Here is a 19,544-nt window from a genome sequence, read left to right as displayed (position 1 = left end):
AATTTTGGATAAAATTAATATCTACATAATATATACCCAAAATAAAGGAACCATCGTATAACAACCATTTGAGAAAAAATATATATAATTAATAAAAACATCAGTAAAACTTTTAGAAAATATAAAACATTAGACGGTAAAAATAACTTGATAAATGAGGAGTTGAATATATATTTTATGTATTTATTTTATTTTAGCGATGTAATAAGATCAAGAAAAGATGCCATCTGGAGCTTAACCGACGATATTCGGTGCTGCAACGAATATCGAAAAGCACCGCTGCGGTGACAATATCGTTTTTATATATAATATATTGATGATAATGATGTACTGACCAATATGCGGCACTGAAAGTCGTGTATATGATTATGAAAGCATAATAATAGAGTTGTATATAAGTTCACATTAATAATAATTTTGGTCCACAATAATTCCGCATTTTGTTAATCTTTTTACATTTGATTGCTTAATTTTATTTACTACTAATTTTATAACCTGTGATTATTTTGTTTTGGCAGGTGTCATTTCTAAATTATAATTTACAATCTGTGGATAAATAATGTGATTTGTGATTGTGGATGTGAAGTACGTAACTTGCATAAGATTTAAGTTGTATTTAAAACGTCCAGAGCAACAAAATGACTATATTGCCATCAGTTTTGATATTGAAATTTGCTTAGATATAGTGGAGTAACAAATATTACAGTGATTATGCTCAATTTGCTGGTAATATAATTCGTTATCTGTTCCAGTAATTTGTAAGTTGACTTCAAGGGTTTCATGTTTTTAGTTAATTTCTTATTTATTTAGCAAAAAAAATAAAAATTATTTGTTCTAGTCCATATGTTTTTATAAAATCATTGTAAGTTTTGAGTAAAAAAATACTTTAAATATTTTATTTATTTTTGTTAAAGTAATACAAAAAGGTTAATTAATCGTATAAAATGTATTGACTATTTGGTTTTTATTTTGTAGGTCTGCAAGAGTAATATCAGTTGCAATGGACGAACGAAGAGTAGCTGATTATTTTGTAGTGGCTGGATTGCCTGAACAACCAGAGGTACTTGATGATTCTGACTCTGGTCATCTAAAGGGATACAGTACAAAGCCTCCAATTACAGATATCGGTAAGACATTATGCAATTATATTTTTACAAAGCATTTTTATTATAATTTAAAGCCTAAAAATTTATATATTTTAAAGCCTAAAAATAAGAGAATGAAATAATATCATTTTAAGAAATAAAAAAGGGGTAATTTATTATGTTTCATATAAATGGTGAGATTATTATAATAAATAAGGAAGGAACTAATTAGTCCGATGTCACATGTGCATAATTTATTTACGAGGTCACAATTGGATGTTTGATTGTGGACCTAGGCTGTTTAGTTATTCCGTTCGAGCCATCACATTGTTGTGCATAATAATTGATTAAGTTTGTATGGTACTTTTGACTAATGATGATGTATTATGGTAATTTGATTTTTAACATAAAATTACTTCTATGTTAATTTTATAATAGTCCTTATTCATATATATAAATATATTGTTAATTAAAACTGAAACATACATTTGCTTAATATAAATGAAAACAATTTTTTGAATGAATCTTTGATCTTTAAATACATATAAAATAGTATAATGCTTAAAACAAATACATTGATATGTGTATACATTGCTTTATGTATTAAAACTAATATTAAAATTAAAACTACAAGAATATGCATTGAAAAATAATGAAACTAGAAAATAACCATTTAAAATTTTTGATTCCCTCTTTAGTGGTCACCAAAGAGTTTGCAAGACTTGTAATGAGTCCTCCACTTGGCATGGTTGACATATATAAAGCATGTAATGAAAAAAAAGGGTTACTTATATCTTTTACTAATGGCAATGGTAATATGATGCTCGACCACAGTCTATGTTTCATAGTCATTGTTACATGATCACTGGAAGCTAACCACAATCAATTTCATTGATATGCGTTGATTAAAATAAATTCCTGCAACTGTTTTATAGATTTAAACTTTTGAATAAAATTTTATGCTTGTTCATGTTACAATCTATTCATTAATGCATATTTCATCTGAACGAGGTGAAATTACCATCAAATTGAAATGAAATTTATGACATGCCAGACTTTAATATTTAAAGATTAATTCTTTATTAACTGGTTTATGTAGTTACATACTGTGGGTGGTAATTTTTAGGGATTTATAGTGAAATAAAGTTTTTTTTTTATTAATCTTCTCAGTTTCGAGACTATGGAGTTTCTACATTTTTATATTATATAAGTAAAAAAAAATCCTTTAATTAAATAAATAATTAATGATGAAAAATTTGGTAATTATTCTTAATTTTTGATGAAACTTTTCTCATTATTCTATTGCATAGTATTAATTTCAAAATATGGGTTATTCAAATTCACTTTTGAATCATAATTTTTAAAAGATCAATTTAAACTTCCAATGCATTCAGAATGTAGATTATGGTTAAAAAACTTCAAGTTTCTTTTTTTTTAAATATTGAATTATATATAAAACATAAATTCGGTTAATACACCATTGACTCATTTGTAACTGTGCCATGTATTTGTGGCCTAATCAGGGTATCATCATGTCTCGCATTGATTTATTAGGCGAAAGAAAAGTTGCATGGCAATCAATTACTTAATAAAAAATTGTTACAAAGTATATTAAATGATGTATAGCAAAAATAAGCCGAAGGTTTCTTTGCTATTATATTATTTAAAATACTGATTTCAATAAAAAAGAGAAAAAAGGTAATAACAACAAAAATAAGTGCTTTACATATTTATAAAAAAGGTTTTTTTTTTAAGACAAGATAATAATTACTAAGAAAAAACATTTTAATTTTACTCAAATGAAGCTTACATATATCTAAGCCTTATTCAATGTCAATGCACTGCCAACTATGGAAATGCAGATTTTGTGTCCCTTATCACTATGTTACTTATCCTGTAAACCCAAACACATTGGTACAAAGTATTACTGTGTAGCGGTATATGCTATTGATGGGTGGGTGGTACCTACTTAGACGAGTATGCACAAAGCAACCAACTACCAGTTGAAATGAGACATTTATGGGCCTTTACTGAATTCCTACCGAGTGAAATATAAACTATATCATTATTTTTTTGTACAAAATAGAGCAGAAACTTTAAAAGTGTTTATTGTTTCTTTTTGGTGAATAAAATTATTTTATTATTATTATTATTATTTCTATAGGTATTATTACTATATTCATATTGACATATATGACGTAACATGTAAAGCATTAAATTTATAAATGAAAAATGCAATGAACATACAACTTTTTTTAATTTTAAGTAGAACTTAATTTTTACAAAACTTTGTAACCACACTAACAGTAGTGTTATTTCGTGTAATGTGTACTGTTTTTTTTATAACTCGAAACTTACTCGATTATTATCACATAGGCATCAAATTTTATGTTAAGCGATAAGATTATTTTCGTTTGAAAATTAGTTTAGTAATTATCAACATGCCATCAATCGTCATAATCGTAGAAAAATGATTGATCTCTTCTTTAACTTGACAGTACATTTTTATTAAGGTTTAAAAATTTTGTCATATTACAGACTTATACATGTGACCTACATAAATTTTTAATTTCTAATAATAATATACGAAGTTTATAATTTATTGTTGATATATTTAAAATGATTATTTTTCTTAGCTCCATTTAGATTGTTCTTAGTAATATTTTTCGTTTCGTTTCGTTATAGAAGCTTTAATAGCTAATAAAATATATATCAGATTGGTAATAAATAACGTATGCGCATGCAATAAATTATTTTAAGGAATGTAAAATTTGGCTGTCTTTGAGACATCACACAAATCTATAATAATATTGTTTGATTATAATCAATTATTTTCTGTTTCTTCGTCGTGTGTGATATTCAACAAGCATTATACTGTCGAACAAATGGACTGACAAGAAAGCGAGTTAATAGTATTGTAATTGTGATTTTCAAGTTGATTCGGGAAGTTCGTTTCATAAATCGATAAACGAACAAACAACCTACACGAAAGCGACTCATGATTAATTTTGTTAAGGATTCAAAGATTTTAACGATAATAATAATTATGTACTTAAGTTTATGTACTTAATTTTTTCCGTTTGTTTTATTCTACGTGTACTCGGAGTCTTCACTTTTCCTTCATGTTCTACTTACATATAAGTTTTTATTAATCTCTTTCGTCCGTTTATGCGATCGAGTAAATTGTAACACTACGTACTGTCTGATATGTTTTGTTCAATTATTTCAGTCTTAGAGATAGAATAAAAAATAAAAACAACGTGGATATAAAACGAAACGATGAAATGTTAATTAGTAAATAATGCGTTGCAGTTTTAATTATGCAGATTTACTAATTAACTTTATACTATTTGATATATAAATTGCATTTGATAACATAAAATAGATTTTTGTAAATTTTATATTTATATGTATGTAGTGTATAAATTAATAGATTGTTATTATTATATAGTGCATATATATTACGAGACATTTAAATGTATTTATATAAAATTAATATAAATTTTTGACTTAATATTATGCGGTATTCATGGAATTGTTTTGCTCGAATAGTATCCAAGGTGTATTAGCTATGTATATAAAATTAAATCACTTTTATTTTTATCACAGGCTTAAATGGTTTAATGATTTGTGATGTATAAAAGTAAAGCAGATTGTTGTCTGTTATCACAGAAGCAAATAATTACTAAAGAGTGTAGACTTTGCTTACTAACGTAAATGGAGCCTTGAATGAATTGAAATGTATTGATTCAAATATGCATTACGAAAAAAATCAAATTTAAAAAGGCAAGGACTATACAATTAAAAAAAATACAAATCCTAAAAAGAAAAAAAGTTAAGCGTAGATTTAAATCATAGTTATTCGTATATTTAATAAAAAAAACAAGAATCATTTTAGTGGGTGAAGGTGAAGGTCTTTTTAAAGCGACCGAAATGTTTTCGCGTCACGCTTTAAAGAGTGTTAGTTACTACTGTTTATTATATGGGAACAAATTTAATTTCTATTTTTGTAGTAACAACGTATATATATCGTATGAGCTTCTTTAATTTAAACTAAATTACGCGCTGCAGTGATATTCTATGCACACTCGCTTTGTATCTTAGACATTTTAATGTGGAAAACTGACTTACGGTGATACGCTATTTCGATCTTTTTATATAATATTGTTATATAGGCCAACTGCCCGTTCGATAGAAATATTAAAAATTCTTCACATGCAATGCGCCACCAACCTTAGAGCTAAAGTGTTGTTTCTGAGCCTGTTGATACACACTCGCTCTTCAAACGGAACTCAACAATACTAAGTATCGTTGCTTGGCGGTAGAATATGCGATGAGTAGGTGTTACCTATCCAGGCTTGCACACTGAGTATGATGAAGTTGATTCGTCCATCCTTGAAATGTTATTATTATTGAAGTAACATTCGTCACTTTCTTACATCGATCGTGTTCTGCGACGGGTGTTGAGTTTTATTACTAGAGAATATCTTAACAGTTCATAATATTATACTTAATGCGTGATTTATATTATATTTTTTTGAATTATCTTATATTTTTTTCTTTCTTGTGATTTATTAAAAACAAAACATTATCTCTATTGCACTTTTTATTTTTTTATTTAAGATTACTAATGTTTTATTTTTTTTAATTCAGTAATTATTTATGGTTATCGATTCAAAGTTGGAAAGGTTACATATAAATAAATAACGTATAGATTTATGTCCGGAATTATTAAAGTTTACATAAGGTTATACCTTCGAGACCAGTCTATACATCGGCATACATTACCTTATGAAGCAGAAGTCTAGGACGCAAGGGGACCTTGATTCGCGCGACAGATGAACCAGACTTAAAAAAGATAAAAAAAAAGTTGCAAGTCCAGTTTACAGTTGTCTGGTTAGACTTTTAGAGCCATTACGCACTATCGAACTTAACAACGTGAACGACCTCAAATCATATACAGTAATGTTCTCCCTTTCCAGTAATATACATATATAAATAAAAATGAATGTTGATCCCAATGCGTTTCTAAACCATTCTTCCGATTATCCTGAAAAAATGGTGTGTCCTACGACTAAAGGTTGCTAGCTAAAAAAACATTTTTTTTGTATGTTTGTCCTTCAATATAAACGATTTATGTAAATTGTATTCTTCCCATGCGAAACCAGGACGGCAAGTCCTTAATAATAATTTTGAATGTTAAAAATTATTACACAATATGTTATCGAAAACTATTGGCTTGACGATGGTTCAGATTGTAGCATTATGCCTATCAGTATACTAAACTAAATATGTTATCGGTAATTACAGCCTTTTTTAGTCTCGTAGCTTGTTAATACAGAAAAATATTATTTACGGTGCTTAGATAAATATGTTATAATAATATTTCTGTAAATAATATAATAATTGTGGCTCTATACAAAAATACAAACGAATATGATGTTTTATCTACTTCAGAATATCTAAAATGGTCTACTGTGATGCAAATTTTATAACTATGTTCGAGTCAAGCTATTGTTCGAAACTTCGATATCTGAGTTTCTGGAGACAGACAAAGTGTGAGACAAAAGTTCAAATTATAATAACTTTCGTAGAAGTTTTAATATTATTCATAATTTAATATGAATACATCCAGAAGTTATAGCTCTGACGAAACATATCATAAATTTCAAATGATATTTGAACTTAATTCATTTCTATTCAAACGAGCCGAGATGGACAAGTGAATCTAAATCGATGACCGCGGGTTAAAACCCAGGCAAGCTCCACTGAATTTTCATGTGCTTAATTAGTGTTTATATCACCTATCCGTATTGGAGCAGCGTGGTGGAATAAGCTCCAACCCTTCTCCTCAGAGGGTCTTAGCCCAGCAGTGGGATATTTACAGGCGTTTACTTCTCTACATTATATTTAAAACATATGATCTGCATTAAACTAATAAGTAAAAAATAATGTATGTAATCTTCTATTTTTAATGCAATGTCAGATCGTAAAAGTATTCTAACGCGATAAGTTGGTCAGCTAGCTCGTCTTCTATTTCTATTTAATAATCCTATCAACAATGTCACGTAACACACGTAACAGCAATATTAGTTCATCAAAATACATTCTAAAATACTTTTCAAGTTATAGTTTAACATTGAAATCATACAGCAACATGAAATGCATATTATATACAAATTTTCAAAATATAATAAATAAATAATTCACTAGCTGTTCCCCGCAGTTTCAACCGCGTTAAACGTTCCTTGTTCAATAAATGATATCTTCTAAAGCAAAAATATTTGTTTCGGACGGAGATCCTGAGATGAGCGCGTATAGACCAACAAATCCAACTTCTTAATAATATTAAAACCAAGTAAGGGTTTGACAGAGTATAATAGAACAAACAATGTATCCATTCGTATGGTGGTGGGGAGTCAAACCATTGGCAAAAAGCATTGTCATGGAGGGTGTATTAGAGGGTGGGCGTGTGGCAGACGGTCGGTCGTAAAAATTCGTCAAATCTTTTTTGTTTCAAGCAATTTACACAATGCGCCGACCTCAAATAAAAGGGCAAATTGCAAATGGCATTTCAAACAAGGGCAAGCAACGTAAATACTATTTTTAGTTTGTGGGGTTCGAATCATGATCATGATATGCAAGATTGTAAAAGAAATGGAGAAAGAATATAAGTTTAATCTAAAAGTAACATTGACGATTCTATGTCGGTCTGGTTCCCAGTGATAAAGTTCAACAAAGGTCGCTATTGACTGACCCTCTCTCTGATTCATATTTATTATCATTGATGGGCCTTGAATGAATCTTTGATAACGTAAAGTAACAGGAAAGCCCGTTAGCGGATTGTGTTCGATTTCATATTGATATAAATGTATATTTTGAATTGTCTTATTGCACTATATATAAACCAAATGCTCTTATATAATGCGATAATAGGTACAAAAAAGCTAGCAATTTTAAAGTGTTTAAATAAATTTATATTATTAGGGAAGTAATTACTTAATTCTACTTTTAACTATCATATCCTAATTAGCATTAACTTTAGTCTTTTCGTTATAGCATTACATAAAGAAATTTTATCGAAAATTTTGTATAAAAATTAACACGCGTTATTAATAATAGAAAAATGTATCAAAATATTTGAAAAATGCAATCCGTTCATAGTGCCGTACTATATACTCGCCGAAGTAATTCAAGACAGCCCAAGAGAGTGTACGCTGGCCCGTGCCTTGTTTTTTTGTTGCTACCTCGTTGCCTCGTCATCTATAAAAATATGGGTAAAATATTTTATCTGTGTTCGTTATACGCTTTTGGCCTCAGATCTATAGTATCTAGAAAATAGGCGAATGTGTAACTGGCATTAGCAATATCTAGAGACTTGGGACGCTTCATGTACAATGGATTATTTATTCAAGGTAGTTTTTCCTACTATCCATAGAGCACCCGCATGAGTGCTATTACTGTCATATATATTTTTATATTTACAATGACTTCAATATTTTTCAACAACCTTTACAATTGCGTTATCTTCAAATGTGGGTGAAGCTACAAAAATCCGACTAATTAATAATGAATATAAGTTTGTAAAGAATACATAGAATATATTTTTTTGTCATTAATTAAACATGAATAAAAATATGAACTTTGAACGAAAATAACTCATTAGTATGTTTTGTTGCAGGTGTTATATTCCCTGGTCTAGGAGAAACTGTGCCAAATGGGTACGAAATGTTAGAACTGACTCCGACGGGGTTACCTGCAGATCTGAACCATGGCTCGATGCGATCACCGGAATGCTTCCTTTGTTTGAGGAGGGGTCGAGACAGGCCGCCCCTCGTTGATATAGGTAATAGCTTTAGCAACTCAACGCTTGACTAATACCAGCTCCTTCTGATAAGTCCGCCTTCGCCTACTTTCTCACTTATCAGCTATTGAAGGATGAGCCGGTATTATTATTGGTACAAGAGACAACATTTAAATTCTTATGGTTGGCATGCAATGTCTATGCCCAGATGTCATTTTATTGTCACGTTGTCCATATGCATGTCTGCCTTGCTACTGTAATTGAAAAAAACGCAATATGTTTTACTGTGCACATTATAATAAACAATGTTGGGGTCTTCAAATCCAGAGTAAACAGGTTTCTTATAGGCAAGCGTGCTACATTCTAGACCATGTCGATGCTTAACATCAGGCAAGTCAACGGTCAATATAATAAGAAACAGAAAAAATAATAATGTACGAAATATTAACTCAACATAAACCGTTTCCAATAGACAACAAGAAAACATTTAAAAGAGAACAAAAACGTACGCAACACAGTAACATAATAATTTAGGAAATAGTTTTTCGAAAATCATAGATTTTCGAACCTTGAAAATTTTGATTTTGTAAATGTCATCTCCAGATTTAATAGTTATTGTTATAATTTATACATAATCTGCAGTTGAGAGGGGGAAAATAACCCATGTCGGATTTAGCAAGACCAATATTAAATAATTAAAAAAAAAGACCAAAGGAATCTCGAAGGAGCAGATAAAACAATAAGTGCTAGAAGGTCAGGCACACAAAATTGTGCAAGAGCAGATCGTCTAGAATATATTTATGACGCACCGATGAAGTAATTTTAAAGTTTATCAGAGTTGTTAGGGATTTCTTTATAACTGTAAGCTTAGATAAGAAACGCTATTGAATTAGTTCTAACCGATTTATGTAAACGTCAAAATATGGGGTGCAAATAACACTAATATATAAATATTATGTTCGAGGTTTGAAAGAGTAACATAAAGTAATATTTACACCATATAAAATATTTGCTAACATCGCCTTAATATCGTATAATGTTTCGTATATTATCACAAATATTCCAGTATGAGATGGTTTTATTCAGTGAAAACGTAACGAGTAAAAATTTTTATTTTTTAGCAATAAAAGAACGTGGGTCATTGTTTTTAGTATAGATTGTGATGCTATGCATAACATTTATATACATATTTATATATAAGCAATGCAAAAAAACAAATTATCATATAATTATTAAGATTTTACACAACAATAAATAAAGTTACGACAATGTATAATGATAACTTGAGATTATAAGTTTTGAGTTTAAATATCAACGAATAATAATTATTATTTTTGTAATGATACCTATTGCAATTTCTTCCTCTATTATATAATACTTGTTGCAAATACAGTACAGTAACAGCCTGTTAATGTCCCACTGCTGGGCTAAGGCCTCCTCTCCCTTTTGAGAAGAAGGTTTGGAGCTTATTCCACCACGCTGCTCCAATGCGGGTTGGTAGAATACACATGTGGCAGAATTTCAATGAAATTAGACACATGCAGGTTTCCTCACGATGTTTTCCTTCACCGTCAAGCACGAGACGAATTGTTAACACAAATTAAGCACATGAAAATTCAGTGGTGTTTGCCCGGGTTTGAACCCACGATCACCGGTTAAGATTCACGCGTTCTAACCACTAGGCCATCTCAGCTTTCTTTTTCTCATTTTGTTGCAAATACTTACAGATAAATATACATTACAAAATCACATTCAATTTCTGATACACTCATGCTGTTTTATTCTCTCGGGGTCATTGGTACAGATATAACAATATGTAGAACATTCGAACTTTAAATTAATGTTCTCAAAGAATCATTGAAGGGTATTAAACTTCTAGAAAATATATTTTTTCAACAAAGCTTTATTAGTTACGGCTTAGTGAGGATTAATGTCGTTTTTCACTTAACCGCCAAGCAGACATTTTGACATTAAGACGGTCTCCGTAGTATATTATAAGGATTCTAATTTTACTTTTGATACTGTTATATAATTGAAAGGTTTAATTATAAAACTAAAAACAAACATCTATTATTATCAAAAAAAGAACTATTATTTGATACGAATTCCAATATAAACTATTTCATATATATGTTTAAATACATAATTATGTATTATGTATTTAAAAAATAAAACTGATTTAAAATTAAATTCAACACCATAAAAATTCTATTCCCCTATTTTTTTACACTTAGGGGCTGTATTTTTTTTCAAATTTCCTATTGTAGGACCAAACATGAAATAAAACAAAAATATATTATTCCGTATTGGTTTGTAAATGACCGAGTTCCGAGGCAAAAAAATACAATCCAATTGAGAACATTTCCTTTTTTGAAGTCGGTTAAAAAGTATTTTATAAAGTAAATAGTCGAATTATATATTAAAAGTATTTAAAACAAAAAGTAAATAGCATGCAACTCTGAGAAACCTTTTAGTTTTTATTTAGTTAGTTTTTTATTAAAGTTGTTTGTCCACTGACTTTTGCGTCATTTTTAAGTTTTGTTTTTGTGTTATATGTATGTTGGTTTTAAATAGTTCCGTTGCAATCGTGTTTTTTTTTAAGAATATTTGGCACGGATATTTATGATTTGTATGTTTGTAGATACGATTGTAATAATATTTTAACCCTTTTAACTTAAACACTCAACTTAAAAACTTTTTTCCAAATGTTATGTACAGATAACGGTACTTACGACTAAATTCGAAAATTGTAAATTGTAATTCTCGTCATGACCAAAGAAGTTTTTTATTTAAATAATATAATTATGCCACATTTCTTTCCGTGCTATTCAATTTGTATGGATTAAGTATGACTACATGTAATTTCTAACTGGCTTTCTCGCGTAGCAAATCCCATGTGCTATTACAAAATAGGAAACGCAACTTGATTTCGAAATAGTAATATGATGAATGCAATCACCATAGTATCAACTTGTATAAGATATATTTAACTCAAGTATGTAATTTCTAATATTTTATATATTTATATTGTCGATAAAAGTGAACCTTGAAATATAAATTTTGTATAGTTGAATATTTTCGTTACATAAATTTTTTTTCGTATTATATTTTATCAACGGCACAATATTGGAGAAATATATATGCACATAACTAGCTGATGCCGGGCTTGCGTTGCAATACCTCTTTAAATTTATTTGTTAACTGATATCCGATAGAACTTGTGTTATAATGTTCTAGGTGCCCAAATGTACACCATCGTTTGAAAGATATTAAAGATATTAAATTTGTTAAAATTGTTGTTAAAATGTCCTCCAACGCAATCTACCGAATATTAATCTTAAAAAGATATAACAATAATGGATTTCACATCCTTACTATATATATACTATATATATTTACAAAAGTTAGTTTGTTTGTTACGCTTTCGCGTCTTAACTACTCAATCGATCATCATGAAATGTTGCATACATGTTGTCAGGGATACAGTTAAGGATATAGGGTACGAAACACTCACCTCCCGATCTAATACGCGGGTAAAGCCGCAGGCGGAAACTGGTATATTATAATAAAAGTTAATTTTTATGCATAAGCACATCAAAATCAAACATTTTTAGCAGATAATGTTGGCCTAATTGTGTGGATACAAATGTATCTGCATATGTATACAGCATGTTCAACTAATACGATACTGTAGAAAATGTTCATATTAGCGATCATCGACTAAGTTGTCTCGCCAAGCCGTTGGTGATGTCAGTTGGTGGTCGTACATTTACATACCATTGATAGTATGACAATGTAAAACGTTCAGGCTAGAATCAATGTCAAAATATTTCTCTCATGTATATATTTATTTTTTTAGGCGTCATGTACGATGGTAGAGAGAGATTGATGGCAGATGCCGAGATGGTTCTGGTCTCCGTCGGGGGTCGACTCGCCAACGTGAACAATTCTACCGCGAAAACATTCATAACGTACAGACGCGCTCATCCCACTGCGCCCTGCAACGCGCTCGTAGTTGTCGACGTGTGTGTAATAGTGGCCAGTAGAGGGGAGACTCCGCCTCATGCGTTCTGTATGATTGCCAAAAATCTTAATAAAGGTAAATATGTCTTTCTTTATAAATTTCAATCTCAGTTTATTCACATTTAGTACAATATTGATAGCATTCTTAAATAATAAGACTCATGCATACTATGAGTCGTAATTAATCAACGGAGTCTGAATCGTCGCTACAAAAGACGAGAATAGCAACGTCTAGTTCGATAACTGAAGAGAGTAAGTACACACAATTTGGTCGTTGGTTGGTTTCTTTTTTCCTGCAGTTTTTAAAAAAATAATTGTTTTTTTTTTTTGTATCTTTGAGTGACTTTCATACCAATTCATGAAAAGAACTAATCGGTGCAAGGATTTTCTGATAAATATTAGATATTTTTAAATGATTGATTAAAATTTCTCAATTGCTATTGATTTAATTTTAAAATGGATATATGAGCACGCCATTACCGCTATATTAATTTTCTAACTTTCCTAGCGAAGCTTTATTTAAAAATAATCAAATCGTAAAATTTCTTCCGAGTAATATTTCCAAAAATCCTAGCTTCGATAGGTATAATTAAATTCAAAACTTAGGCTTAAATAATTATTGTTTTTTTTTTCCACATATATTAAGTATACAATAGCTATGGAATAGCTAACGCGATTTACCGTTGTGCCAAATTTGAAGTTCTATAGGTAAGGTAGTGTGTTGTCAAATGTATGTATAAAAAGTAAATTTATTCGTAATATTGTCTTGGCAGGTTTAATGGGAAGTGACGTATTCCTCTGTTACAAGAAGTCAATGAACCGTCCGCCGCTAATAGCCTATAAACCAGAAGTACTGTTTAGGTAAGTTAGAATATGTTTATCCATAAATTGTGCTAGGCAAATTTATATATATGTCTTATTTAAAGCATTGTTCACCGCTATTCGGTATATTATATATGTATACAAATCTTATTGTCTTTTCAATAACTAATACGTGTTCATTGAAACTTTTCACTTGCCTAAATTTCAATGCGTGTCGTACATATCGAATACAAAACAATATAATCAATTAAACTTATATGGGTACATCTAAATCTAAAAATAAAGTTTCATAACGCCTCAAGCCTTGTAACTCAACTAAGGAAATCGTAGACCTTTGAGAGTACAAAGCGCAATTAACACTAGGATTTCTCCTTGAAATGTACGCCTCGTGTCGACGGTAATAGCGTATCGATGAAAATGGAGAGTTTTGAATGAAGCGGTGTTACATTTAAAACAAACGCTAATTGAAATAACTTTCACAAAGTGCGTTAGTAATTAACGCCTCACGTTGCTAAAAGGTTCTGTTTAATGAACTTAGTCCACACTGCCGAGTTTAACGCAGTGCTTTAATTGCATTAAAAAGCATATTTCTATTGCTAAAGGCACTTTCAGCGCGTTTATAAAGTACTTAATTGTATGAATTTGTTTTTGAACAGCGCTTTAAGATCATAACTTTGCGTTCGTTTAAGCTTTAATGTTTAAGAATTCTTACTTAATGAGTTAGTTTTAAACGTAGTTTTGTTAATGGTCTTTCGTCGAAGTCAAAATACTGTTATCGCCTAATTATGTTATAACTATAGAAGTAAGGAGCAGTCTACGGGCATAGTTTTTAATACACAACGCAAATTAAAAATATGCTTACTTATCGTTTTAAGTGGCGAAGTAGCATTTGTCCACCCGGTCCTGATATTTACGGGCTTTTATTTTATTTTTGGATTCGACACTTTGAAAATACATATTTTTCTACTATCTGCTTTACAAATCACTCACCAACTTACGGATGAAAATAATATTCCCATATTAGATATATCAGGAAAAAAACACCTATGGGAACAATACATTTCATCAATGTTTGCCGACGATTTTCGAAGCATAGCGGTAAATTGTGATCCAAATGAGGGATATCCTATCCTGAAAAATGAAGTCACAAACGCTCTTAAAAAAGCTAAAACGGGAAAATCAACCGGACCGGATAATGTTCCCATAGAGGTACTTAAACTTATTGAAGACGAAAATATTAACTTCCTGGTTAAATTCTTTAACTTGGTATACGACTCTGGCAACTTACCCAAAGACTGGCTAACCTCAACTTTTATTACGCTTCCTAAGAAGACCAACGCAAGAAGGTGCGAAGAGTTTCGAACGATTAGCCTTATGAGCCAAGTATTGTAACTATTTCTGAATATCATCCACGAGCGAATAAGAGCTAAATGCGACGAACATCTCGCAGATAGTCAGTTTGGTTTTCGAATCGGAGTGGACACGAGAGAGGCTCTTTTCGCAATGCAGGTTCTCGTACAAAAATGCAGAGACATGCAACAAGACGTTTTCCTTTGTTTCATCGATTACGAAAAAGCCTTTGACAGAGTACTGCATGACCGTCTAATTGCAATATTACATGATATCGGCTTAGATGACAAAGATGTACGTATTATCCAGAATCTGTATTGGAACCAGAAGGCTACTGTACGAGTTGACAATGAGGAGACTCATGAGGTAGAAATAAAGAGAGGAGTCCGACAGGGCTGTATATTATCACCCACGCTATTTAATTTGTACTCGGAACAAATAATAGCAGAAGCAATTGAAGGCCAAGAATGTGGAGTCAAAATAAATGGCCGGTATATTAACAACATCAGATACGCTGACGATACAGTCCTAATAGCATCATCTCCCGAAGAGCTGCAATTAATTATGAGCCGTGTTAATGAGTGCAGTGAAAACGCTGGTCTGAGGATGAACCTATCAAAAACGAAGATCATGGTATTATCTAAACATAACTTCGATGACATTGCTATCATTGTAGCAGGTCAAAAAATTGAGAGGGTGCGCAAGTGCAAATATCTGGGGACATGGCTTAATGACACCTGGAGCTGTGAACAGGAGGTAAAGACTCGCATTGAAAAACGTTCACGTTGAAAAAAGTACTCTGCAATCGCAGGCTTAAGATCCCTGTGCGCATACGACTCCTACATTGTTACATCTGGCCTATACTTCTTTACGGATGCGAGGCGTGGACAATTAAAGAAGACCTCAAAAAACGTATAGAAGCTTTCGAGATGTGGGCTTATAGACGTATGTTGGCCATTAGTTGGACTCAAAAGGTCTCGAACGTGGAAGTTCTGCGACGCGTCAACCAAAAACGGCAACTTTTGGAGACTGTCAAGAAGAGAAAAGTTGCATATCTCGGACACGTGCTTAGGCATGAAAGATATGAACTTTTGCAACTGATTATGATGGGAAAAGTTGCCGGAAGGAGAGCTGTTGGGCGCAGAAAAAAGTCTTGGCTGTGCAACATCCGTGAATGGACGGGAATCGCGAGTGCTGCAGAACTCTTTCGCCTCGCGAAGAACAAGAAGGAGTATTTAAAGCTGACTGCCAACCTTCGCTAGTCGGAGTGGCACTCGAAGAAGAAGAAAAAGAAGCTTTACAAATATAGTATATATTTATTGTATAGTATTTGACAAAAAAACAAATCCAAACGATATTATGCAATGAAAATCTTTTCCTAGATATCCAACAGTCGACCGACGTAGTCTAGTTTTCCCGACGTCCGTGCCACTATTCTGTTTGCCAATGGGCGCTACGTTGGAACTGTGGCCGAACAATGCCGCGTCACCGAAGCCGGTATTCTCTACCTTCGTCCTGACGGTAGCCGATGCCACTGATAAGGTAATTTAAAAGAGATTGGATATTTCAAAGTAAGAATGTAAACTCGTTTTATATTACATTACGTTTTAGTAAGAATAATAATGCTAATGGTTTCTTAATTATAAAATAAGTACTACATACGAGCGAAGTTAATGTGTGATACATTCCTAACATACACAATCCCGACAGAGTTAAGATACTTACTGGTGGTAGGGCTTGTGCAAGATAGTTTGGTGCAGGTACCACCCACTCATCAGATATTCTACCGCAAAACAGCAGTACTTGGCATGTAATTACAGGCACAAGGGACATGACATCTTAGTTCGGTGCATTGACGATGTAAGCGATGGTTAACATTTCTTATAATGCCAATGTCTATGGGCGTTGGTGACCACTTATTTACCATCAGGTGGCCCATATGCTCGTCCGCCTACCTTTACTATAAAAAAAAAAATATTTCTGATACAAATAATCTTATACCTTCTTATAATATTCCGGCTAGTTAGCGCAACGTATAGAATGCGTGGGTTGTAACAGGAGATCTCTGGTTAATATCCGAGTTACCAACACTCAATTTCCGCCTTTAATTGATATATTACGCAATTTAAAATACTTAACAATAAATAACGTACTCTTGTATGTTTGCAAAAAGAGGCCCAGGCAGAGAATCTGAGTACACAGACAAGCCAGAACAGAGCTCTCTGGCGCAGACGTACAAGGAGACCCGACCCCAGCTGAACTGGGAAGAGGGTTTGGACAAAGAAGACGAGATTACGTACTCTTGTACAACGGCGATTACTTTATAATGTGTATTTACCGATCTATACTACGCATCAGGTATGCTTAGTGTAGAACGGTAAATGTTGTCGAAGTCAAAAATCTTGTAGGATCACTTAGTGAGAGGGCTTTGTGCAAGCCCGTCTGGGTTGCCAAATAGCAATATTTAGTATTGTTATGTTGCGGTTTGAAATGTGAGTGAGCCAGTAAGTATCTATGATACATATAAAAAAACATAATTACGGGCTGCTATATTTTACTGTCATAACATCCTATTATAATTATATACATATATATAATAGACGCATTCGTCAATGAGACTGGGAAGGCTCAGATTGTACAACTTGGTCCAGGTGTACGGGTCCGCGGTGACGTTCTACGAGAGCTACTCGCACTCGCAGCTAAGCGAGTCGCAGGCGGAGCAGCTGGGCTGGCGCGCGGGCGTCTCGCACAACACGCACGCGCTGCACGCCAACAAGTCTATCTGCCTTCTCTCGCGCTGGCCCTTCAGCGACACTTTCGAACGCTGGCTGCTCTACATACTGGTAAGGAGACGACCACTTTCAACTGCAGGCATCAACCATCATAGTTGTTATTATAATATTTTCATATTATAAATCTATGTATACAATTTTTCCAGAAAGTATTTGAGCTTTTTTTTGAGTTTAGATTTTGGTTATGTATACATAGATGTATATATGACAATAATTCCCATAACTTATTAATTATTTATTCACAGGAGATGTCATGGAGCAAAGAACCCTTAAATATACCGATTGAACGATATATAACACATTTGTTAGAAGAAGTTCCTTTTCCCGAACCAAGAATATTATTACAGGTAAAAAATTAAATATATGCAATATTAAAATAATTTTCTCATCAGTTGAATTTTGACTCACAGGTAAAGCGCCTGTGAGCTATAATACAGTTTGCTTTGCATCAGGTAAATTTGCTATTCTGAAGTTGGTAGTAATTTTATTAGTAATCAATATATTATGTCGATGGCAGCAAAGTAGATACGGACGCATATATATAATATGATACATAATATTTAAAAATATTATATATCTTATTTTTGTAAAAAAAGCACTTTCACAAAAATGCAGATGTCCGTATCTACTTTGCTGCCATCGATGTGCAACCAAAGTAACTAGCAAACATGTGTTTTTTTTTTTTTTATAGAATAGGAAGGCGGACGAGCATATGGGCCACCTGATGGTAAGTGGTCACCAACGCTCTTAGACATTGGCATTGTAAGAAATGTCAACCATCGCTTATAGCCAATGCGCCACCAACCTTGGGAACTAAGATTTTATGTCCCTTGTGCCTGTAATTACTACTACACTGGCTCACACCCTTCAAACCGGAACACAACAATATCAAGTATTGCTGTTTTGCGGTAGAATATCTGATGAGTGGGTGGTACCTACCCAGACGAGCTTGCACAAAGCCCTACCACCAGTAAATTTCAGTTTCAGTGTGGTACGTAGAGCATTATTTTGTGTCTCTGGTGGTCGTTTATTTCCCATGTTTGCGTCTCGCTCGCTCATTGCAGCCTGCAAAAAATGAAACCGAAAATAATAAATATTTTTTTTAATTATTTGCTTTATTATTATATATGATATCATATGTATTCTCTTATTATATGTAATGACTTGTAATAAAATTAGTTCCGACATCGGAGCAATATTTAGCACGTGCTGAATTAAAGGATAAATAAATAATAGCAAATATTATTTGTATTATATATATCTGTTTGTCCCGAGTCTGAGTGTAATTATCTATATAAGTATATATTTACAAAAGAAAAGTAGCTTATGTAGTGTATCAGTTGTCTGGTTTCCATAGCACAAGCTTTGTACAAGCTTAATTTGGGATCTGATGGCCGTGTGTCCCAGGATATATATAGTTAAAAAAAAAAGAAAAAAAAAATTAAAAATGAAAATGTGACATTTATATTTATTTTCTATACTTATAAAAGGAGGTTATTTACTTATAAAAAATATATTAAAGCGAATTAATCGATCCTCTTTACCTGCGCGGTCTTTCATAACGGCAAAGTTACATGACGCAAACTATGTTTCACTGTTTTAGAAAATATAACATTAAATTGCTCTTCTGCACGTTTAATGCAACCTTTAACTTAATAACAATACAAG

General features: G+C 31.9%; 1 protein-coding gene across 6 annotated transcripts in view; it reads left to right on the top strand.

Annotated features, from left to right (window-relative positions):
• The first annotated feature begins 572 nt into the window (after positions 1-572).
• Positions 573-19,544, top strand: part of LOC126773323 (DENN domain-containing protein Crag) — a 34,817-nt gene continuing 15,845 nt past the window's right edge. For 5 of the 6 annotated variants that reach the window (XM_050494158.1, XM_050494156.1, XM_050494157.1 and 2 more), the window contains exons 1-8: positions 573-758; positions 976-1,127; positions 8,767-8,931; positions 12,749-12,988; positions 13,686-13,773; positions 16,467-16,626; positions 17,736-17,927; positions 18,122-18,223. In XM_050494158.1, coding sequence (XP_050350115.1) covers positions 1,001-1,127; positions 8,767-8,931; positions 12,749-12,988; positions 13,686-13,773; positions 16,467-16,626; positions 17,736-17,927; positions 18,122-18,223 — 1,074 coding nt within the window. In that variant the 5' untranslated portion in view covers positions 573-758; positions 976-1,000. The remainder of the gene's footprint in view (positions 759-975; positions 1,128-8,766; positions 8,932-12,748; positions 12,989-13,685; positions 13,774-16,466; positions 16,627-17,735; positions 17,928-18,121; positions 18,224-19,544) is intronic. The other variant, XM_050494153.1, reaches the window with a different exon arrangement.

The sequence above is a fragment of the Nymphalis io genome, chromosome 14 (assembly GCF_905147045.1).
Source record: "Nymphalis io chromosome 14, ilAglIoxx1.1, whole genome shotgun sequence".
Lineage (NCBI taxonomy): Eukaryota > Metazoa > Arthropoda > Insecta > Lepidoptera > Nymphalidae > Nymphalis > Nymphalis io.
The sequence above is the reverse complement of the archived record's forward strand: the minus strand, read 5'-3'. Positions and strand labels throughout refer to the sequence as shown.